Raw genomic sequence first — 18,235 nt, 5'->3', positions numbered from 1 at the left:
CTCTGCCATTCCTCTTTAGTCCAAAATCTTTTCCAAACAAAATATTTTGAAAATAGCTGGGATTGGTCCCTTTCCCTTGATGCTCCTGACCTGTGGAAACCTCCTCCTCGTTTCAGGGATGATGCAGTGTGTGATTGCTGTCGCAGACAAAGTATTTGATGCCTTCCTGAACATGATGGCGGATAAAGTAAGCCTTGTCGGGGCGTGTGTGTGTGTGTGTCTGCCCGAGGCACGTGGAAGGCACCTGTTGTAGCTGTCTCTTCTGAATCTCCAGGCTAAGACCAAGGAGAATGAGCAGGAGCTGGAGCGGCACGCGCAGTTTCTGTTAGTGAACTTCAACCACATTCACAAGAGGATACGGAGGGTAGCGGACAAGTATCTGTCTGGTCTGGTGGATAAGTAAGCTCGCTTGCCTTCTGATGCTCTGTGTGTGTGCGTGTGTGTGTGTGTGTGAACTTCTCGATTCGGAATGTAGGGAAGAACCATTCTTACACTATCAGTGCAGAAAAATTGGAGTCAGAATTTAAACTCTCAGGTGGCAATGCAGCCTCCCTCAGGATGTCATGGAATTTGCTACAGGGTCTGAAGTTTGGTCCTGAAACCTCCACTTATTCTGAGCTATTGATGTTACTTACAGTGCATCTCCTGACAAGGGGTGTCACCTGCCTGTGTCTCTGCATCCCACCCTCCTCTGCTGCAGGGCCTCTCTGGGCTCACTCTGGGAAGCTCACAGCCATCCTAAGTGACATCTCCCACCCCAGAGCCCAGTCAGAGGTGCCTGGTCAAATCAGTGTCTTCCAGGCTCCTCAGAGAGGAAGGAGAGCCCACATGGATCCTTTTCCACTCCAGGCTCTCTGTGCTGGGAGCCAAACAGACTGTCATGGGACACGCCCCCACATGGATGAGAACCCTCAGAGGTGGGCTGGGCCCGCCTGTCTGCCGTATAATGGCCAGAGGCAGCAAACAGCCATGCTGGAGGTGCTGTGTGCCTGGTCTAGGCAGGGCCAGAAAGCAAGTGCAACACACGTATGACATGTGTCTGAGCTGGACCTCCTAAGCAGTGGGCCACGATGAGTCCCAGGTGTGCAGAGTTGGCTCCCCTCAACACTGACCACCGCATTTAGGAGCAGCTTCTTCTCTTTGCCCCAGGGTGTCATGCAAATACCACCATTTTCTATTTGTGCCATCACATGAAAACATTAAGAAGCCCTGGTCAAAAACAGGGAGGGTCACTTTGGGGAGTGAGGGAGTGTGGCCTGACCAATGTATAACCAAGACGATTGGTGTCTGGTTGAGAGCAGGTCACGTGGAGTCATGCTTGGGCCCTGAAGAGTGGGACTGGGGGTGTTTCTGATTGAGTACCCTGCTTAGGAGGCCTCCTGACCTCCTCTGACCCTCAGCTGGGCAATAGGAGGTGGGGCTCCTACCTCACCCCACCCCACCCCACCCCTCGAGGCGGCACTTTAAGGAGCTGAAGATTTGGTTCCCAGACCCTGAGACATGGCTCTTGGTGTAGGTTTCCCCACTTGCTCTGGAGCGGGACAGTGCTGAAGACCATGCTGGACATCCTCCAGACCCTGTCACTGTCGCTGAGTGCTGTGAGTGTCCCTGCCTTAAGCCTGAGCCTAATTTATGCTACAAGTGGCCACATGGGGGGTGGGGACCCCAGATCCCACCCTGGCCTTTCCCAATGAGCTGCAGCAAGTTTGGAAGTCCATCACAGACCAGACAAGTATGGGGAAGGGAAGCAAACACACTGCTGCCCAGTGTGAGCTGGAGGCCCAGCTCTGCAGAGGTGCGCGGGGAAGGCGGTTTGGAAGAGGGAGCCTTGTTGTGTTTTCAGGACATTCACAAGGACCAGCCATACTACGACATCCCTGATGCCCCCTATCGGATTACTGTTCCGGACACCTATGAAGCCCGAGAGGTAGGCTGGCAACCATCCCCTTATTAAGGGCCATTTGCATTGCCCTCTCCAGTGTCAGGGCCGCGCGTTGCACACATTGTGTCATTTGGTCCCCAGCAGTTTGAGGTGTGAGCACTGTGGGCCCCAGCCCACAAGTAAGAAAGGCTCGGTTGTCAGGGTCACACAATATGAGCGCGGTGCTGACTCACTCCCAGGTTGGTCTGCCTGCCCGGCCTGCTCCTGCCCCTAAGCCGTGCTGACTCTGTGCCCTTTCTTGGCTCAGCTACCTGTCAGTTCATAATGTCTCAAAGCTGCACAAGCAAGCATGACTGTCAGACGAGCTTCACTGCTGTGAGGTGTGCAGACTCTCATTGTGGTAGTTGAGTAACATGACTTCGGCTTTGTGCGGCACTGTGGGAAATAGATGGAGGAAGTAGCTCCGGGTAAGGAGGATGTGCTGTGCGAGGTCTGACTCGGAGCCCTCGCTGCGGCAGATCGAAGCTCAGCTGAGACCTGGGGCCGGGTCATGTTCCAGCCTCGGGGCCTCCAGCCATACCAGCTGCCAGCAGGAAGTTCCCCACACGGTGATGAGGCCCCCACAGTGGCCGTGTGAAGCACTGAGTGTAGACCCTGCCACCTTACGCCAGGATTACAGACCAGGCTGTCTGTACCCCTACCCAGAGCCTTGGGGTTGGAACATGATCACTGTAATCATTTGCTAGGGTTGCCATGACTAAGTGCCACAGACTGAGTGGCTTAGACAACAGAAATTTATTTTTTCACAGTTCTGGGGCCTGGAAGTCTGAGATCAAGGTGTCGGCAGGGTTAGTTTCTTCAGAAGCCTCTTTCCTTGGCTTTTAGATGTCTGTTGTGTTCTTGTGTCCTCACGTCTTCCCTCTGTGCCTGTGTCCGAATCTCCTCCTTTTTGGAGGACCCCAGTCAGATTGAATGAGGACCCACCCATACGATGCCATTTCACTGTAATCACCTCTTTAAAGGCTCCATCTCCAAATGCTGTCACATTCTGAGGGGCTAGGGCTTCAACACGTGGGTTTTAGGGGGATGCACTTCAGCCCCTGACAGAAGCTAACTACAGTCTAGCTGGCATCCTCTGACAGCCCAAATACACTGACCTCAGCTTGATTACACCCTCTTCCAGAGCATCGTGAAGGACTTTGCTGCGCGCTGTGGAATGATCCTGCAGGAGGCGATGAAGTGGGCCCCTACAGTCACCAAGTCCCACTTACAGGTACTTCCCTGAAAGCACCAAAAAGCAATTTTGTTATGCTCCTTCCAGTGATCCAGAGAGCTTTCACAGACACAGCAAACCTGAAATACAAATAGCACTAGTGTGAATAAACACAGACCAAAAACATTAGTCTAGTGCCTAAGAATAACAGAAGCCTCAGAGGCTGCTCTGGGTACACCTTGGGGGGTAAGGGTGCTGGTCGTGGGTGAGGGGGGCAGGTGCAGTGGGATCCGTGGGCAGGCGGGCCCAGGGAACCTGGCCACTCACACCAGTTAGGTGCCAGGTTTATGGTAGGACTTGGGGCTGCTTACAAGACGGGCAGAGGCGACATGATGCGCAGGGAGGCCTGGCAGTCCAGCCGCAGCGCCTCTGCCAAACGCCGGAGCTGGGGTGAGGCTGCTGTCCCGGTGGAGCCCTGTCCAGGTGCATGTGGAGTGGCATGTGAGCCTTTTCAGACCAAAGCACTGGCTCGCGAGCACAAACAACTGCAAGGTGAGCCATTGTTCCGGTCAAGCAGAGATGGACCAAAAATACCACAATATGTGAGAGGAAAAAGTCACCTCAAAAGGGATGAAAGATAAGAAAAATCCCAGTAGAAGAAATCTGGCTTAATAGAAGAGAAGCGTGTCAAGTTGACCTCAGCAACACTCGTCAGGATAAACCTAGTTCCAAAATGTTTCTGGGTCTGGAGTCCAGGAAGGACAGAACAGCTAGCCCCAAGAGCCTTGGAGGCTGTTTGGAAATGCATTTTGCAAGAGCCCAGTGGCGGTGCCTAGCACCCTGTACTGTTCCTCCTTCCACAAAGGTGTTGGAGCAGTGAGGTTAGAGCAATTGGGGAAATGAAAGAAAAAAAAAGGAACCCTCCATTAGGCACCCAGCAGCTAAGCTGCGCAGAGGTGGGCCTTCTTTTTTTGTTTGTTTGTTTATTTATTTGACACAGAGAGAGAGACAGACAGCGAGAGAGGGAACACAAGCAGGGGGAATGGGAGAGGAAGACGCAGGCTTCCAGAAGAGCAGGGAGCCTGATGCGGGGCTCCATCCCAGAGCCCTGGGATCACACCCTGAGCCGAAGGCAGACCCTTAACAACTGAGCCCCCAGGCACCCCTAGAGGTGGGCCTTGTAACTAGGCCATGCCTGTAGCTTGACAGCTGTCAGTGTCTAGTGGAAACACTGGTACTCTTTAGGCTGGGGCACTTTCTCAAACTGTTCATCTTTAGGAAATATATATATATACTTTCTCAAACTGTTCATCTTTAGGAAATATATATAGGTTCACATGGAGGAGAGGGGCCTCAGCTCCCCAAGGCTAAGGTCTAAAGAGGGGAAGCCCCCTTTCATTTCTAAAAAGGTTCATGAAACAAAAGCCTATAATAGGGAGAGCTATGTATTTCTTGAAGCGTGGCCTGGGAAGGGAGTGGAAGATGCAGAGGTTTGCACTGGTCTTGATGCTTCTACCAGGCCTCCCCTTGGTGTTGCCCCAAGCCCTGTTTCCCTTCCCCCTGCACATCTAGTCCATCTGAACCCCACCCCACCTGCCATCCGGCCCTCACTGCCCAACCGTAGTGTCCCCATCCTGCCTGGGCTTCCTGTGGGCAGCCTCAGCCTGTCCTGAACCATCCTCCCTGCCGCCCACCATGGCGGGCCAGTGTCTGTAGCAAATCTGCCCAGCGCACCTCCCCACTACCTCTGCTCATTAGCCATTCCCCATCACCATGGGGTCCATGGTTGGGTTTTGGGGGCTCCATGAACGCTCCAAAACCAGTGACACAGTTTTGTAAGTCAGTGCTCGTGCACTTTCCTGAGGGAAGTCCTGTGACTTCCCGCCCTGAACTCCCTCACCCGGCACACAAGGCCTTTCGAACCTGGCCTATCTCTGGCCCAGGCTTGCCACCTACCATCTAGCCCCTTGTGTTTGCTGCTTCTGCAGTGCTGACCCCTGACCCCTGATGGTCCCCAGAGCAGAAGGCCTTTTCACATCTCCCAGCCCTGCCAGGTGTCCCTTTGCCCCAGCATCCCCTCCACCGGTTGGCTGGGCAGACTCAGGTCCTTGCTCTGCCTTCCTGCTGCCCGTCAGGCTGCCCCTTCACAGCAGGGCTGCTCTGGAAGGAGACCTGCCCGCATGTTGACAGCAGGACCAGGACTCTGCCGCTCTGTGTTCTGGGGAGCACGGCACTTGGCCGGGGGCAGATTGTCAGCAAGAATGTGCTAAAAGAATAAGCGGTCCTCTCACGTTTGGTGTGTGTGCCGGCCACTCTGGGTGAATCATCCTCGTTCACACATGAGCAGTAGCCTGTCACAGAGAGGGCTTTGACTGACTGACGTTCCCACAGCAAGGCACGGACCCAACGTCGGAACCAGTGTTTACTCCTTCACATACCTTGAAAATAAAACAGCCCTTTTTTGTCTGACTTCAGGAATATCTGAACAAGCATCAGAACTGGGTGTCAGGACTGTCCCAGCACACGGGGCTGGCCATGGCCACCGAAAGCATCCTTCACTTTGCCGGCTACAACAAGCAGAACACCACTCTTGGGGTATGTGTGCGTCTTCTGGGGAGCAGGAATCTCCTTCAGCCCTGGGAGCCGCAGGGGGAGGGAAAGACCAGAGCTGATGTGGCGCTTTTCCCAAAAGCACCTGGGCCCCCACGTGTCACACGCACAGCTGTGCTGGCAGTCGGCGGATCAGAGTCCCAAGTTCAGACAGAGTTGGGCAGTAGAACATTACTGTGTTTTCTTGATTCATTAATGATATCAGATTTGGATTTCTGTGTATCCACAAGGAAGGAAACTGAGCTCTGGGAGACATGGTCAGCATTATCTTACAGCCATGTTGATTGGAAACATTCGCTGGATTTTCCTGTTTCGGCCGGTGCCAGAGCGCACGTGCATACGTATCTTCAGCTTTGTCTTGTTCTGCTCAGGATTCCTTTAGAGTATTTCGTAGTTAAATCAAAGTTTAGTAGTGAAGCAACAGACTGACAACAGGTGATCTGTCTGGCAGCATTGCATGGTGGTGTCTCCCAGACTTAGGGCCTAGCACAGCGTCTGTCTGTCCCAATCAGGTATAGCTGTAGGCTTCTTAACTCTGTGCTTCTTAACTCTCTCAGGACGGGGAGGTGGGGAGGCTCCCACCTGTCTTTTAAGGACGTGATAGGGCAGGGGTACAGAGGCTGAGCACCAGGGAGGGAGGATGGCCCTGTGACTTCTCACCATGGCCATGACTCTCAGTGGGAAGAAGGGAGTCCATTAGGCAGAACTGAGGGCCCTCAGCCTCTGTGGTGGGCCTGGGGAAGTGCCAGAGGTAGCCAGTGTCTTCTCACGTCCCATGCCCTCCTTGGAGCTCTCACCAGAGGTCACTCCATGTTCTCTGAAGACACCAGCGTCTGCAGACACAGCTAGCGCACCCTCGGCTGACAGGCCAGGCCCACTGGCATGAGATGAGCTCCCTGACCTGGGTCTCTCCACCACTTGGAGGACACAAGCAGAGGCCAGAATTGGGGACTACTCAGAATGCATTTGACAACTCCTGGTCCTCTTATAGGCTCTAGCCACCTGGCTTGTAAGAGGTCAATTTTGCCTAAAAGATTTAAATCTGTTTCTTTAGAAAAAGAGATTTAGGTTTGGTTTTCCCTTTTCTGTTTCCAAAGAAGAAAGAATATATTCATTGGTGTCTTCTGACTGTTGGTTGTACTGGAGATCCTGGCCAAGCTGCCCCTGCTCCATGAAAAGCACAGAAGCATTCTGGCCCCCAGAGTGACCTCTCCCCATCACATGGCACTCAGGGAAGCACCCCTCCCAGGGGGCTGTTTCAGAAGCATGATTACAGGCTGGTGGGTTGTGCTGCATCGAGACTGTCAAGAAAGCCCTGCAGGGTCGTTCTCCACGTCACAGTGCACCAGGCACGTGAGCCGGAGCAGTCAGAGTAGTTACCCAGAGGATGGAGGTGGTGGCCTGCACTGCGGCCTGCCAATGCAGTTGCTGCCTGAGCCTGAACGCAATTCTGCCTGGTGAGAAGGCCACTGTTTTCCCCATTTTGCAGGGGAGTATATTCAGGCTAAGGGACAGCAAGCGACCTCTCTAGGGCCTCATAGCTGGTTGGTGGCAGGGCTAGGTTTCAGTGCAGGCCTGCTTGATGCCACAGCCCACACTGTCTCCAAAAAACATAAAGCAATTTTACGTGGCCTTTTGAAAAATAAACTAGCTTAATAATTTTAGGAGAACATCATGTATCTTTGTTCTTATGGTTTTTTCCCCCAAATTTCATATTTTCTTCCCCTGACCGTCTTTCTACCCAACCACTTGCTCCCTCCCCAAAAAAACAATCCCTCAAAATTCAACAGTTGAGAGATTCATTTCCCCAGTAACATCCGTATGTCAAGAAGTGGATAGGTTGTGTTGGCTTGTAGTAAAAGGTGCTAAAGGGAAATGGAAAGGGGTCATCCTTGGTGCATGTTCATAGTCTTAGACGATGCTGGGCAGCACGATAGCTGGAGAGCATGGTAGCAGTGACCAGCCAGGGTTAGGGAGAGCAGTCCTCAGGACTCCAAGGGATGGGAGGTGGGCTGGGGTGCTGAAGCTGAAGCAGAGGAGGTGGGAGGCGTGATCTGCAAATACTTTCCCCTTTCTGTGGCCTGCCTCTGTACTCAAGGGTACGCCCCTTTTGTCTTCTGCTGTTAGACCCGCATTAGACTGGTGGCAGCTATTGGGTGTCTCTGAGCCCCTGCTGGCTTTTGCTTACTCTGACACCATGCTCTCAACCTCACCCTTCACCATCTTCAAGTCACATTCACACACCAGCACACACTCACAGAGGAGACAGCCCGGGAGCACTAACTTCACAGCATTTTCATTGTAGGTTACGATGATTTTCACAATGATCTGGTGATTATGTCTTTTGCAAAGGTCTGCTCACCACTGGGGATGAAAGCAATCAGGGCGGGAAATTGAAGCTATATCACAAGCTGCCTTCCAGAGAAAATTTTTCATACTTTTAAGATTTTTTTTCATCTTTTTTCCATGGGACGTATCAGACTGGAGGCTGTTCTAAAGTATTTTGTTTTATTAGCTTGCTAGCACTGAAGATTTTTAATAACCCCTGGATCCAAACTTGACTTCTTAATTGGACTTAGACTTAGCCATGGTGAACATGAGAAAAACATATGGCAATGGCCTGAAATAATTCTTGATATTTGTCTGTAGGCAACTCAGCTAACAGAGCGCCCGGCCTGTGTGAAGAAAGATTACTCCAACTTCATGGCATCCCTGAATCTACGCAACCGCTACGCGGGCGAGGTACTTCTCCTGCCCTTGTGTCCCAGGGCCGTCGAGGTGTCCTCTTGCTCTGATGTCAGTCAGCTCCCACCCAGTGGAAAATGCACTCGGGGTCTGGAACTCGGTCATTTTAGGGGGACTTGAAAGCATGGGCCCTGGGCCTCACCAGCACCGTCTGGAGCATGTATGTGGCCACTCACCACTGCTGCAGGAGGGCGATTCCACATACACACACTCCCGCCATGCTGAAGCATCCTGTTTCTCGGACTTCTTTTTTTTTTTTTTTTTTTTAAGTGGTAGCAAACATTTGTTGAGTGCCGTGCACTATCGGGGCAGTTGGTGAGGTTTATGTACTATTATTCCAACGTTACAGATAAGGAAACTCGAAATAAAGTAACCTGCCAAGGTCACATAAGCAGAGCTGGATTGGGAACCACATCTCACCATGAGGGCTTTCTCCCACCATGCCACACTTTAGCTCGGCCTGGCAAGTTACTTCACCTCTTGGGGGCCTCAGTTTCTGAATCTATAAAACACAGAAGCTCGTCTACACCATTTCAGAGGCCCCTGCGATTCCATCGGTGCCTCGTCTAAGTGGGGTCCCCCCCTCCGTACGACTTCCTCATTCTAGCAGTTGCTCTTTCTCTTCCTGTGGGCCCTCAGCAGGGGGGCCCCTGGTCTCTGACCCTAGACTGCCACTGACCCTACATTCCCAGGTGCTGGGAATTGCTCTGAGGGCCTGTTCCACCTATTTTGAACACCCCGGTGGTGGGAGGAAGTCTGTCTTTGACAGTAGGTTTGATTTTGGAAGGAGTCAGATCCTTTCTATATAGTCAAGTCTGGTAGATAAGAGAGCAGCATGCTTTTGTTGGGGGAAAAAATGATGTGCAACTTTAAGAATAGTGAGGCTGGTCTTCTCGTTTGAGTCATTAATTGACTCTGAAAGAACTGTATTTAATCAGTCCACATCATGCAACCCTACTGTGGTTCAGACCCCGGATTCAGTGCTGAATGTAAAATTGGCAAGACCAGGTCTCTGCCTTCAAGGACCATCTAGAATGAAGGGAATGCCAATATGCATTGCTAAAAGAGAAGTTCCCCCAAAGTGTGAGCAATGGTAGCTTCATTGAAATGAGCCTGTCACTCTCTACACACACAAGCTCTCGTTTGAGATAGTGACGCTCTGGTCAGGCCTTGTCCGTGTGCGTGGATGACATGTGCCTCTTGACAAGTTTGCTTCTTGCAGGTGTATGGAATGATTCGGTTCTCAGATGCCACAGGCCAGATATCGGACCTGAACAAAATGATGGTCCAGGAGCTGAATACAGCGTTAGACCTCAGCAGTCCTCCGCACTACACGCAGGCTATGTTCAAGCTGACAGCAATGCTCATCAGCAGCAAAGGTAATGGGCAGAGGCGCCGGGGGCTCTGGGTTTGTTTGGAAATGAGTGTTTACCTTTGTTCTCCTTAGTGAGCGGGGGCTCCCCCAGTAGAGATCTGTGTGGTGTCTCTCAGGGGTAGAAGTAAACAAAAGACCATCGTTGGCCCACCTGGTGCTCTGTCTTGTTTACCTGGGGAGGCAAGCAAAGGGTTCAGTCTGTGTTTAGTGCTTTTTCTGAACAGTATGTGTCTGGTTGCAGACTGTGACCCACAGCTCCTTCATCATCTGTGTTGGGGTCCCCTCCGGATGTTCAACGAGCATGGCATGGAGACTGCCCTGGCCTGCTGGGAGTGGCTGCTGGCTGGCAAGAACGGAGTGGAAGTACCGGTAGGACACTGGCTATGTTCAGCTCGTGAGGGTGGGGCTGGTGAAAGAAGGAGAGAGCTTGACCTGGCTGCTCAGCTGACAAGCTTGGAAACCCCAGGCGATCCCCTCACCCTCTGGGCCTTCAATCTCCTTATCTGTAAGATTGTGATATTAATACCTGACCACTAGCCTGTCTCAGAGATGACAGGGAATGTATGTTAAAATGATCCTACCAGGGGCGCCTGGGTGGCACAGCGGTTGAGCGTCTGCCTTTGGCTCAGGGCGTGATCCTGGCGTTGTGGGATCGAGCCCCACATCAGGCTCCTCCTCTATGAGCCTGCTTCTTCCTCTCCCACTCCCCCTGCTTGTGTTCCCTCTCTGGCTGACTGTCTCTATCTCTGTCAAATAAATAAATAAAATCTTAAAAAAAAAAAAAAAAAAAGGATCCTACCAGCTCCTGGAAGTTGTTGTTTCTCAAAAGCTCAGTAGAGGGAGCCATTTCTCTGAGAGTGGAACACATGGGCCATGATTGGGAGAAGTCCTAGTTGTCCACAACCATTTCTCTTGGCCTGCTAACTTTGGGAGGGGCAGTCTTCCTGATATCCATATTTCTAAAGTTGCTACTGGAGGAGGCCCCGAGGCAAGGTCATATACGTCCTTTCAACTGATTGGGTGAATATCTAAGAGCTGTTGTATTTTTCAAAGATCTCGTTAATTTTTGTAACAGGGAATTTGGCATTTTTTCTGTGTTTCTAAAGATGACTTGAGATAGGTGGTCAAAAGGGGGTATTTTCTTTTTCTTGTTCCAAGGAAAATGGAATATTTCCAAAGATAGAATTAGAATGTTCCAGGCAGGTGCTGGTGGTGGCAGTAATCATCATACCTCACGTTTGCCTGGATGTTATAACTGCATGGAGTTTTTTTGGGCACACCATTCAGAGTTTGGGGAAATGTTTTGGTCCAGTTGGCTTCCATGGGAAATTACCTGGTCAGGAAGAGGCACTGATGGCTGTCTCTCAGAAGAGGGAGTCAGCTGGGGCTCTGGGCTCACCAGTGCCTCCTGGACCCTTTCTCTGTGGAACTAAGGTAGGCCCTCGGTTTTCAGCCTGGCCAGGCAGCTCACATCAGGGAGCATGCAGAAGGGCCTATGAGAGTCCTGTTGCGGCCTGTAGGGGCTCTGACTCCAGGGCAATGCTCCTCATTTATATAATGAGAATAATAGCACGGGCACCAATGACATAGAGCTGAGATGGAGATTGAATGGCTTAATTCACCTCACAGGCCAGGAACAGTACCCAGAACATAGCGATCTGTTAGTAAATACTAACGCTGTTGTGATGGTGGCTGTTATCATTGCCAGGTAGAAGATTCTGCACTGACAGCGATCTGCCATTGTTGTCATATACAGCCGTGTGCCCCTTCTTTGGTTTTCATCTATTTTACTGCTGCATATGTTATATGCCTTAGAATAGTGTTATTTTTGTTCTAAAAGTCAAAAGCCAGGGCGCCTGGGTAGCTCAGTCAGTTAAGCATCTCACTTCGGCGCAGATCTTGATCTTGGGGTCCTAGGTCAAGCCCCACGTCAGGCTCCTCACTTGGAGGGGAGTCTGCTTGTTCCTGTCCCTCTTCCTCTGCCCCTCCCCCGCTCATGCCTTCTCTCTCTCTGTCTCTCAAATAAATAAATAAAATCTTTAAAAATAAAATTTTTAAAAAGTCAAAAGCCTTTCAAAGAAATTAAGAAAAGGACTTTTTTAAAAGCCTTATGCATTTGTCCAGATATTTTCCATTTCTCACACTCTTCAAGTCTTCCTGTAGACTCAGATTCAATTGTTCTCTTCAGCCCAAAGAAATTCCCTCAGCATTGCCCGTAGTTCAGCTCTGCTGGAATAAATTCTCTCCGCTTTAGTTCATCTTCATTTTTTATGCATATGGATATTTTTCCTGGATCTAGGATCCTGGGTTTACAGGTTTTTTCTTTCCTTTTGTCGCTTTTAGCATGTTAAGTACACCTATTGTCTACTGGCTTGCATTGTTTCCAGGGAGAATTTAGCAGTCATTCTTATCACTGTTCCTCAGAAGGTGCTATTGTTTGTTTAGTTTTTCCTTTTGGCTGCTTTTAGGATGTTTCCTTTCATCTTTGATTTTTATTTTTATTTTATTTTTTTAAGATTTTATTTATTTGACAGAGACAACCAGCGAGAGAGGGAGCACAAGCAGGGGGAGTGGGAGAGGAAGAAGCAGGCTCACAGCAGAGGAGCCTGATGTGGGGCTCGATCCCATAACGCCGGGATCATGCCCTGAGCCAAAGGCAGACGCTTAACCGCTGTGCCACCCAGGCGCCCCTCATCTTTGATTTTTAGTAGTTTGACTATGATATGTGATTTTCTGTGTATTTGTCCCCTTGGGGTTTATTGGGCTGCTTAAATTTAGAGATTTAGGGTTTTTCATCAAACTTGGAAAATTAGGCCAATATTTCTTTAAATATTTTCCCCCGTTTCTCCATCTTGTCTCATTTGGGGATTCTAATTACACACACATATGTTGGTGACTTCATATTGTCCCACAGATCATTAATGTTCTCTGCAGTGCTTTTCACTTTTCTGTCTCTCTCTCATTTCATTTTGGTTCATTTTAATTGGTCTGTCTTCCAGTTCACTGCTTTTTTCTGATGCTTTATTCCTTCTGTTGTTAAGCCATCTTATATATATTTTATCTCAGATATCATGATTCTCAGATCTAGAATTTCTGTTTCTGTTTGATAGTTGGTATTTCTCTGCTGAGATTCTCTGTGTCTTCATCTAGTTTTTCCATCTTTACCTATAAATATTTGGTTGTATTTAAATATTTATTTTAAAATCCTTATCTGGTCTGTTCTAGTATCAGGGTTATCTGTGGGACTGTTTCTGTGGGTCGCTGATTTTTTTTTCTTTAGTGTATCAAATGTTTTTGTGTGTTCTAGACTTTGTGTATAGAAAAGCAGTGGAGCCTGAGGAGCATTGCTGTTTTACTTTCCTAGAAAATAGGCCTTTCTTTTGTTGAGTGACTAAAATGAGGGTCACTGACGCCTACCCCTGAAGGGTCAGTCTGGGCAAAAAGATGGATTCTTCCTACTTTTCACTCCACCTTCACTTCCCTTTTTTTCTGCCCCATCAAAATTAGAAGAGGGGTCATGAAAGAATTTTTATGCCAAACAAATTGCTGTTTCATTTGGGGTCTTTCAGACTCTGATCCAATTCCCCTGCCCCTGCCCCTGCCATCAGCAGTAGCTCTGCTGGCTTCAGGTCTCTCAGCCTTGACAGGCCTTGTCCACTCACTTGTGTCCAGACCCAGCACTGGTCCATGAGCTGCTAGAGCTTCCTGCTTCCCGGTAAAGTCTCTGTAAACCAGTTCTTCGTGGCTTTTTCATCTGACACTCCTCAGCAATCCAACAGATAAGACTGGTTTTTTTCATATCCTCCAGACCATTCTTGCTGTTCACTTGGACTGAAGGCCATCTGTCTCCTCACACTCCCTGTCCCTGCCTCTGTAAGGACCTGTTGTCCAGGCCCAGCAACATTTTGGGAAGACTTTTAACTTTTGTTTTTCTGTCTTTTGTATTGTTGGCTTCTGGTTTTTAATTGTTTCTATTATAAAAGCCATGTATGTTCACGACAGAGAAGTTGGAAGATAGGAGTGTAACAAAAAAAACCAAAAATCATTCTTAACTCCAACTTTAGAGACAATTGCTGATGGTATCCTGATGTCTTCTGCATTCCTGGAGAGAGAGAGCTATGAGTTTGTTGGGCTCATCTCAGCATGAAAACCCTTTTTGTGAGAGTCTGGGCCTGTATCCCACTAAGATGGGAGAGACCTCTGATCCCTTGGTATGATGCTCAAATTCATGACCCAAAACAAATGAACTAGCCTCCACCCACCTGCCTCCGAATCTCTGTGAATGCCAACTTAGTTCTTCCCTCTGCTCAGACAAAATCCTTACCACCATCCCTGATGCCCCCTTTTCCACTTCCCACAAATGATCCTCAGAAAATCCTGTCAGATTACCTTTCTACCTTTAAAGTATATCTAGAAACTGACCACTTACCAGCATCCCAACGGTTTCCTCCTGGCCCCAATCTTTTTCATGTCCCCTCAACTAGCAAGGCAGCCGCTGGCCTCCCTGCTTCCACCTGGGCCCTCTCTGCCTTCTCCACACATACACAGAGTGAGTCAGCAAAATATGGGTCACATTAGGTCCCTCCTGTGCCCCAGACCTGTCAGCGCTGCCCATGCTCACTCAGAGTAGAAGGCACACGTACTTCTACGATCTGCAAGGCCCCTCTGCCACCTCAGCTTCGTCCCCCTCTTCTCCCCTTGCCTGCCCTGCTCTAGGCACACTGGGGTCCCTGCTACCCCTGCCCTCCAGGCATGTTCCTGCTTTAAGCTGTTCCCTCTCTTGGCCATGCTTCTTTCAGGCAGCCAGAAAGCTGCATGCCTCACTCCTACATCTCTCCTACAACTCGTCTAGAATGTCACACACATACATCCATTTGTTCTTCCAAGCCCCTTCATGGCTCTGTTTTCCCCTTAGCTTTGATCAGTGTCTGATATCTATATCTTACTTCTCTTGCCATCTGTGGCCCTGCCGTAGACTGGGTGGGTGTTTGTCTCGTTCACTGCTCCATTCCCAGAGCCTGAAGGGGAAGCAGCCAGGCCCAGAGGCAGCTACCAGATGTGCTTGTTCAACACAAGAGTGGGCGTGCCGCTTTGCTGTGGCTCATCAGCCCTGGAAGCCCTGCGGTTTCTTCCTCTAACATAAAACTTATATCTGGCTGCAGGAAACAGAAACTGGGCACAGTTCCTTGACCACCAGGGGCTATCCTCCTGGTGTCAGGGACAGCTCATTTGTATCGTGGCTCGTGTCTGCGACTCTTTCACCGTGAGCAAAGTCCCTGAGGACTTTGTCCTCACCTTCAGGACCTCCAGATGGCTACTGTGCCTCAAAGCAGGAAGGAGGGCAGAGGATGCCAGCTGCCCTGGCCTTCACCCAGTTGATGCCCACCTGCTGATTAGTGCTAATGAGAAGCATTGGCCACCCTAACCAGCAGGAGGCTGGGTGAGGGTACCTGTGACTAGTCACTTGGCCTCCATGAATAAAACCAAAATAAAGAAGGAGGGGATGGATACTGGGCAGGGAGCCAGGGCATTCACCCCAGGCACCAAGCTTCAGTTTCCACCTCTCTGCAGCGGGTCTGTGTACCCTTGAAGGAGCTGCCAGGTATTGTTGGACCAAAAGGGGAGGCTGCTCCCCTGCAGAGCCACCCGGTGGCCACTGCAGACTCAGTTTGGCTCCCGCAGCTATTCCCTGGGCCTGGTTAGGGGCATGAAGGTGATGTGCAGGGTCTGTATGGGGTCAAGAAAAGGAACTGGGCTCCAGAGCCAAAATCCAGCCCTGCCTTTGCCAGATTAGAGGCCCTGAGCAGGTGACCTCGCCTCTGCAACCACAGGTGCTTCACGGTTATTAGGAAGATTCAACCAGGCAGAGCCTATTAAGGGCCCACCCAGCACTAGGCCCGTCCCAGGTGTGCTGACGCCACAAAGCAGGAGGCCAGCACCTGGCCTAGTGATAGTTCAAGTTTTTTGGTAGAAAATGTCTGAGAAGTTAGATCATAGGTTATCTTTATTTTTTTGTTCGTACTTTCCTTGGTTTTCTAAAAAAATTTTTTTAAGATTTTATTTATTTATCCGAGAGAGAGCACGCGAGTGAGTGCATGAGCAGGGGGAGGGGTAGAGGGAGAAGCAGACTCCCTGCTGAGCAGGGAGCCTGATGCGGGACTTGATCCCAGGACCCTGGATCACCACTTGAGCCAAAGGCAGACATTTAACCAACTGAGCCACCCAGGCGCCCCAGTTTTCTAAATTTTGTTCATTAAGCATGTATTCTTTTTTTTTTTCCTGAGGGGTGGGGAGGGACAGAGGAGGGGAGAAAGGGTGCCTTAAGCAGGCTCCACCCCCAGCACAGTGCCTGACACAGGCTCGATCTCAGGACCTTGAGATCATGACCTGAGCCCAAATTAAGAGTCTTAACAGAGCTTAACCGACTGAGCCACCCAGGCACCCCGAGCATGTGTTCCTTTTATAATCAAACAACAGTGAGTATCTTTCTGTGCTTCGCAGACACTAACCATCATTGCATACTTGCAGTTTATGCGGGAGATGGCAGGGGCCTGGCAGATGACAGTGGAGCAGAAATTTGGCCTGTTTTCCACGGAGATAAAGGAAGCGGACCCCCTAGCAGCATCAGAAGCCAGTCAGCCCAAACCCTGTGCCCCCGAAGTGACCCCTCACTACATTTGGATTGACGTATGTGCTTTCCCAGCTTCTGCCCACTATAGCTGTGAGGTCAGGGGTTCCCCCTGGGGCCAGTGGCCCAGTAAACACGGAGCTCCAGGTTTTAGACTGCCTTTCCTGGGGACGGGGGAATGGCTATTTCAGCCTTCTCCCCAGGCCCTTGTTGGACTCATTGTGCTTCTGCTAAGACCCCTGCCCGCCCTCTTATTGGCCCAGAGCCCCACGTCAGCCGGCTGTGCGGGTGTGCGGGTGGGCTGGCTGTGCGGGTGGGCTGGCTGTGCAGGTGGGCGGGCGGGCGGCTGTGCTGGGTGGGCGGGTGGGCGGCTGTGCCGGCTGTGCCGGTGGGCGGGCTGTGCGGCTGTGTGGGCCGGGCCCCAGCAGGGCAGCATGTTCTCCTTCCCACTCAGTTCCTGGTGCAGCGGTTCGAGATTGCCAAGTACTGCAGCTCTGACCAAGTGGAGATCTTCTCCAGCCTGCTGCAGCGCTCCATGTCCCTGAACATCGGTGGGGCCAAGGGGAGCATGAACCGGCATGTGGCGGCCATCGGGCCTCGCTTCAAGTGAGGGGCTCCCCTCTTGTGGTGGTGGCAGGGATGGGGTGGGCGAGGTTTCTGTCAGAGTTGCTGGTGCGGTGGGCCCTCTGCACGGGAGGTTCCCACACTTGGTTTTTTTGTTTGTTTGTTTGTTTTACCAGAAACTGATCAAGCCCTAGTACATGCAGGGCCCCTGGGAAGGGATCTGGATAGAATGATCTGGCCGGCCATGCCCTTCCGGGGCTGAGGAAGTCGATCAGGGTGCTGTCCACAGCAGGGGGGCTTTCAGGGAGATGGTTCACTCATGGACCTGGGGCAGCCAAATATTGGGCAGCCTTTCTAAATTAGCTGGGGATGGATGGCAGCGAAAGGATTCTGGTGTCATAGTGGTTAATAGAAAACAGCAGGTGGTGTGGCAGAGCTCAGGTGTGACAAGCTCAGAGTGGGGGGCTGGCGATGACTTTGGCCAGGTCCCTTTACCCCTCAGAGATGTTCACAGAAAACTTCTGATCATGCTGATTACACCAAGTCGATTTTTGCCAAGTCCTGTGCAAAATACCAACCACACCAGGGGATACCCCCTTTTGGAGGATATGTGGCCTAGTAGGGAGGCTTAGGCTTGGTGCTACAGTCAGGGGTGCTATGGACACAGCAGGCAGGGTCAGTCTGACGTGAGGAGGGCCTGCAGATGCCTGGGTGGTCAGTTGGAAGGAGGGTGAGGGGCCCCCTTTCAGGGCATGCTACTCCTGCCTGTACCCCTTTCTGCTGCCCACTGCCAACACCATCTCTTTCTGCCCCTCCCCTGAGCTCCAGACCCATGTTCCTGCAGGCCCCGGGCACCCCCTGGGATGGTGCTTTTCAGACCACCATGGGGACGGGCTAGTACTCTTTTCCCTCCATTTCTAGTCCATCACAGAGCTGTACCTTTATAAACTGCATAAGAATAAATTACTAGAACAGGCTTCACACTGGCCCCCCATAGCGGTGTGAAATTGCTGTAAAATGAGTAGGTACCGCCTCTTAGTTTCTGTACTGCCTCATCACAGACCAGCACCATCTGTCGATGCCCATTGAGTAGCCCTGGCCTGGCAGAAACCAGGTGCTCTGCAGATTGCTTTTTCTTTGAGCTTGAATTAGGTGCTCTACCTTTGTAGTAGGTGACTGCCCTCAGAAGGTGGTTTGCAGGTGGTCTGCAGACAGACA

General features: G+C 50.9%; 1 protein-coding gene across 1 annotated transcript in view; it reads left to right on the top strand.

Annotated features, from left to right (window-relative positions):
- PI4KA (phosphatidylinositol 4-kinase alpha) overlaps positions 1-18,235 on the top strand; it is a 119,817-nt gene that overhangs the window by 80,699 nt on the left and 20,883 nt on the right. Inside the window, exons 24-34 of the mRNA XM_026487827.4 lie at positions 117-187; positions 275-399; positions 1,517-1,598; positions 1,844-1,927; positions 3,066-3,155; positions 5,571-5,690; positions 8,355-8,447; positions 9,673-9,829; positions 10,067-10,194; positions 16,354-16,512; positions 16,908-17,059. Of these exons, the coding sequence (XP_026343612.1) occupies positions 117-187; positions 275-399; positions 1,517-1,598; positions 1,844-1,927; positions 3,066-3,155; positions 5,571-5,690; positions 8,355-8,447; positions 9,673-9,829; positions 10,067-10,194; positions 16,354-16,512; positions 16,908-17,059 (1,261 nt within the window). The remainder of the gene's footprint in view (positions 1-116; positions 188-274; positions 400-1,516; positions 1,599-1,843; positions 1,928-3,065; positions 3,156-5,570; positions 5,691-8,354; positions 8,448-9,672; positions 9,830-10,066; positions 10,195-16,353; positions 16,513-16,907; positions 17,060-18,235) is intronic.

Source organism: Ursus arctos, unplaced genomic scaffold, assembly GCF_023065955.2.
Source record: "Ursus arctos isolate Adak ecotype North America unplaced genomic scaffold, UrsArc2.0 scaffold_34, whole genome shotgun sequence".
Classification (NCBI taxonomy): Eukaryota; Metazoa; Chordata; class Mammalia; order Carnivora; family Ursidae; genus Ursus; species Ursus arctos.
This window is presented reverse-complemented; position numbering and strand designations above follow the sequence as displayed.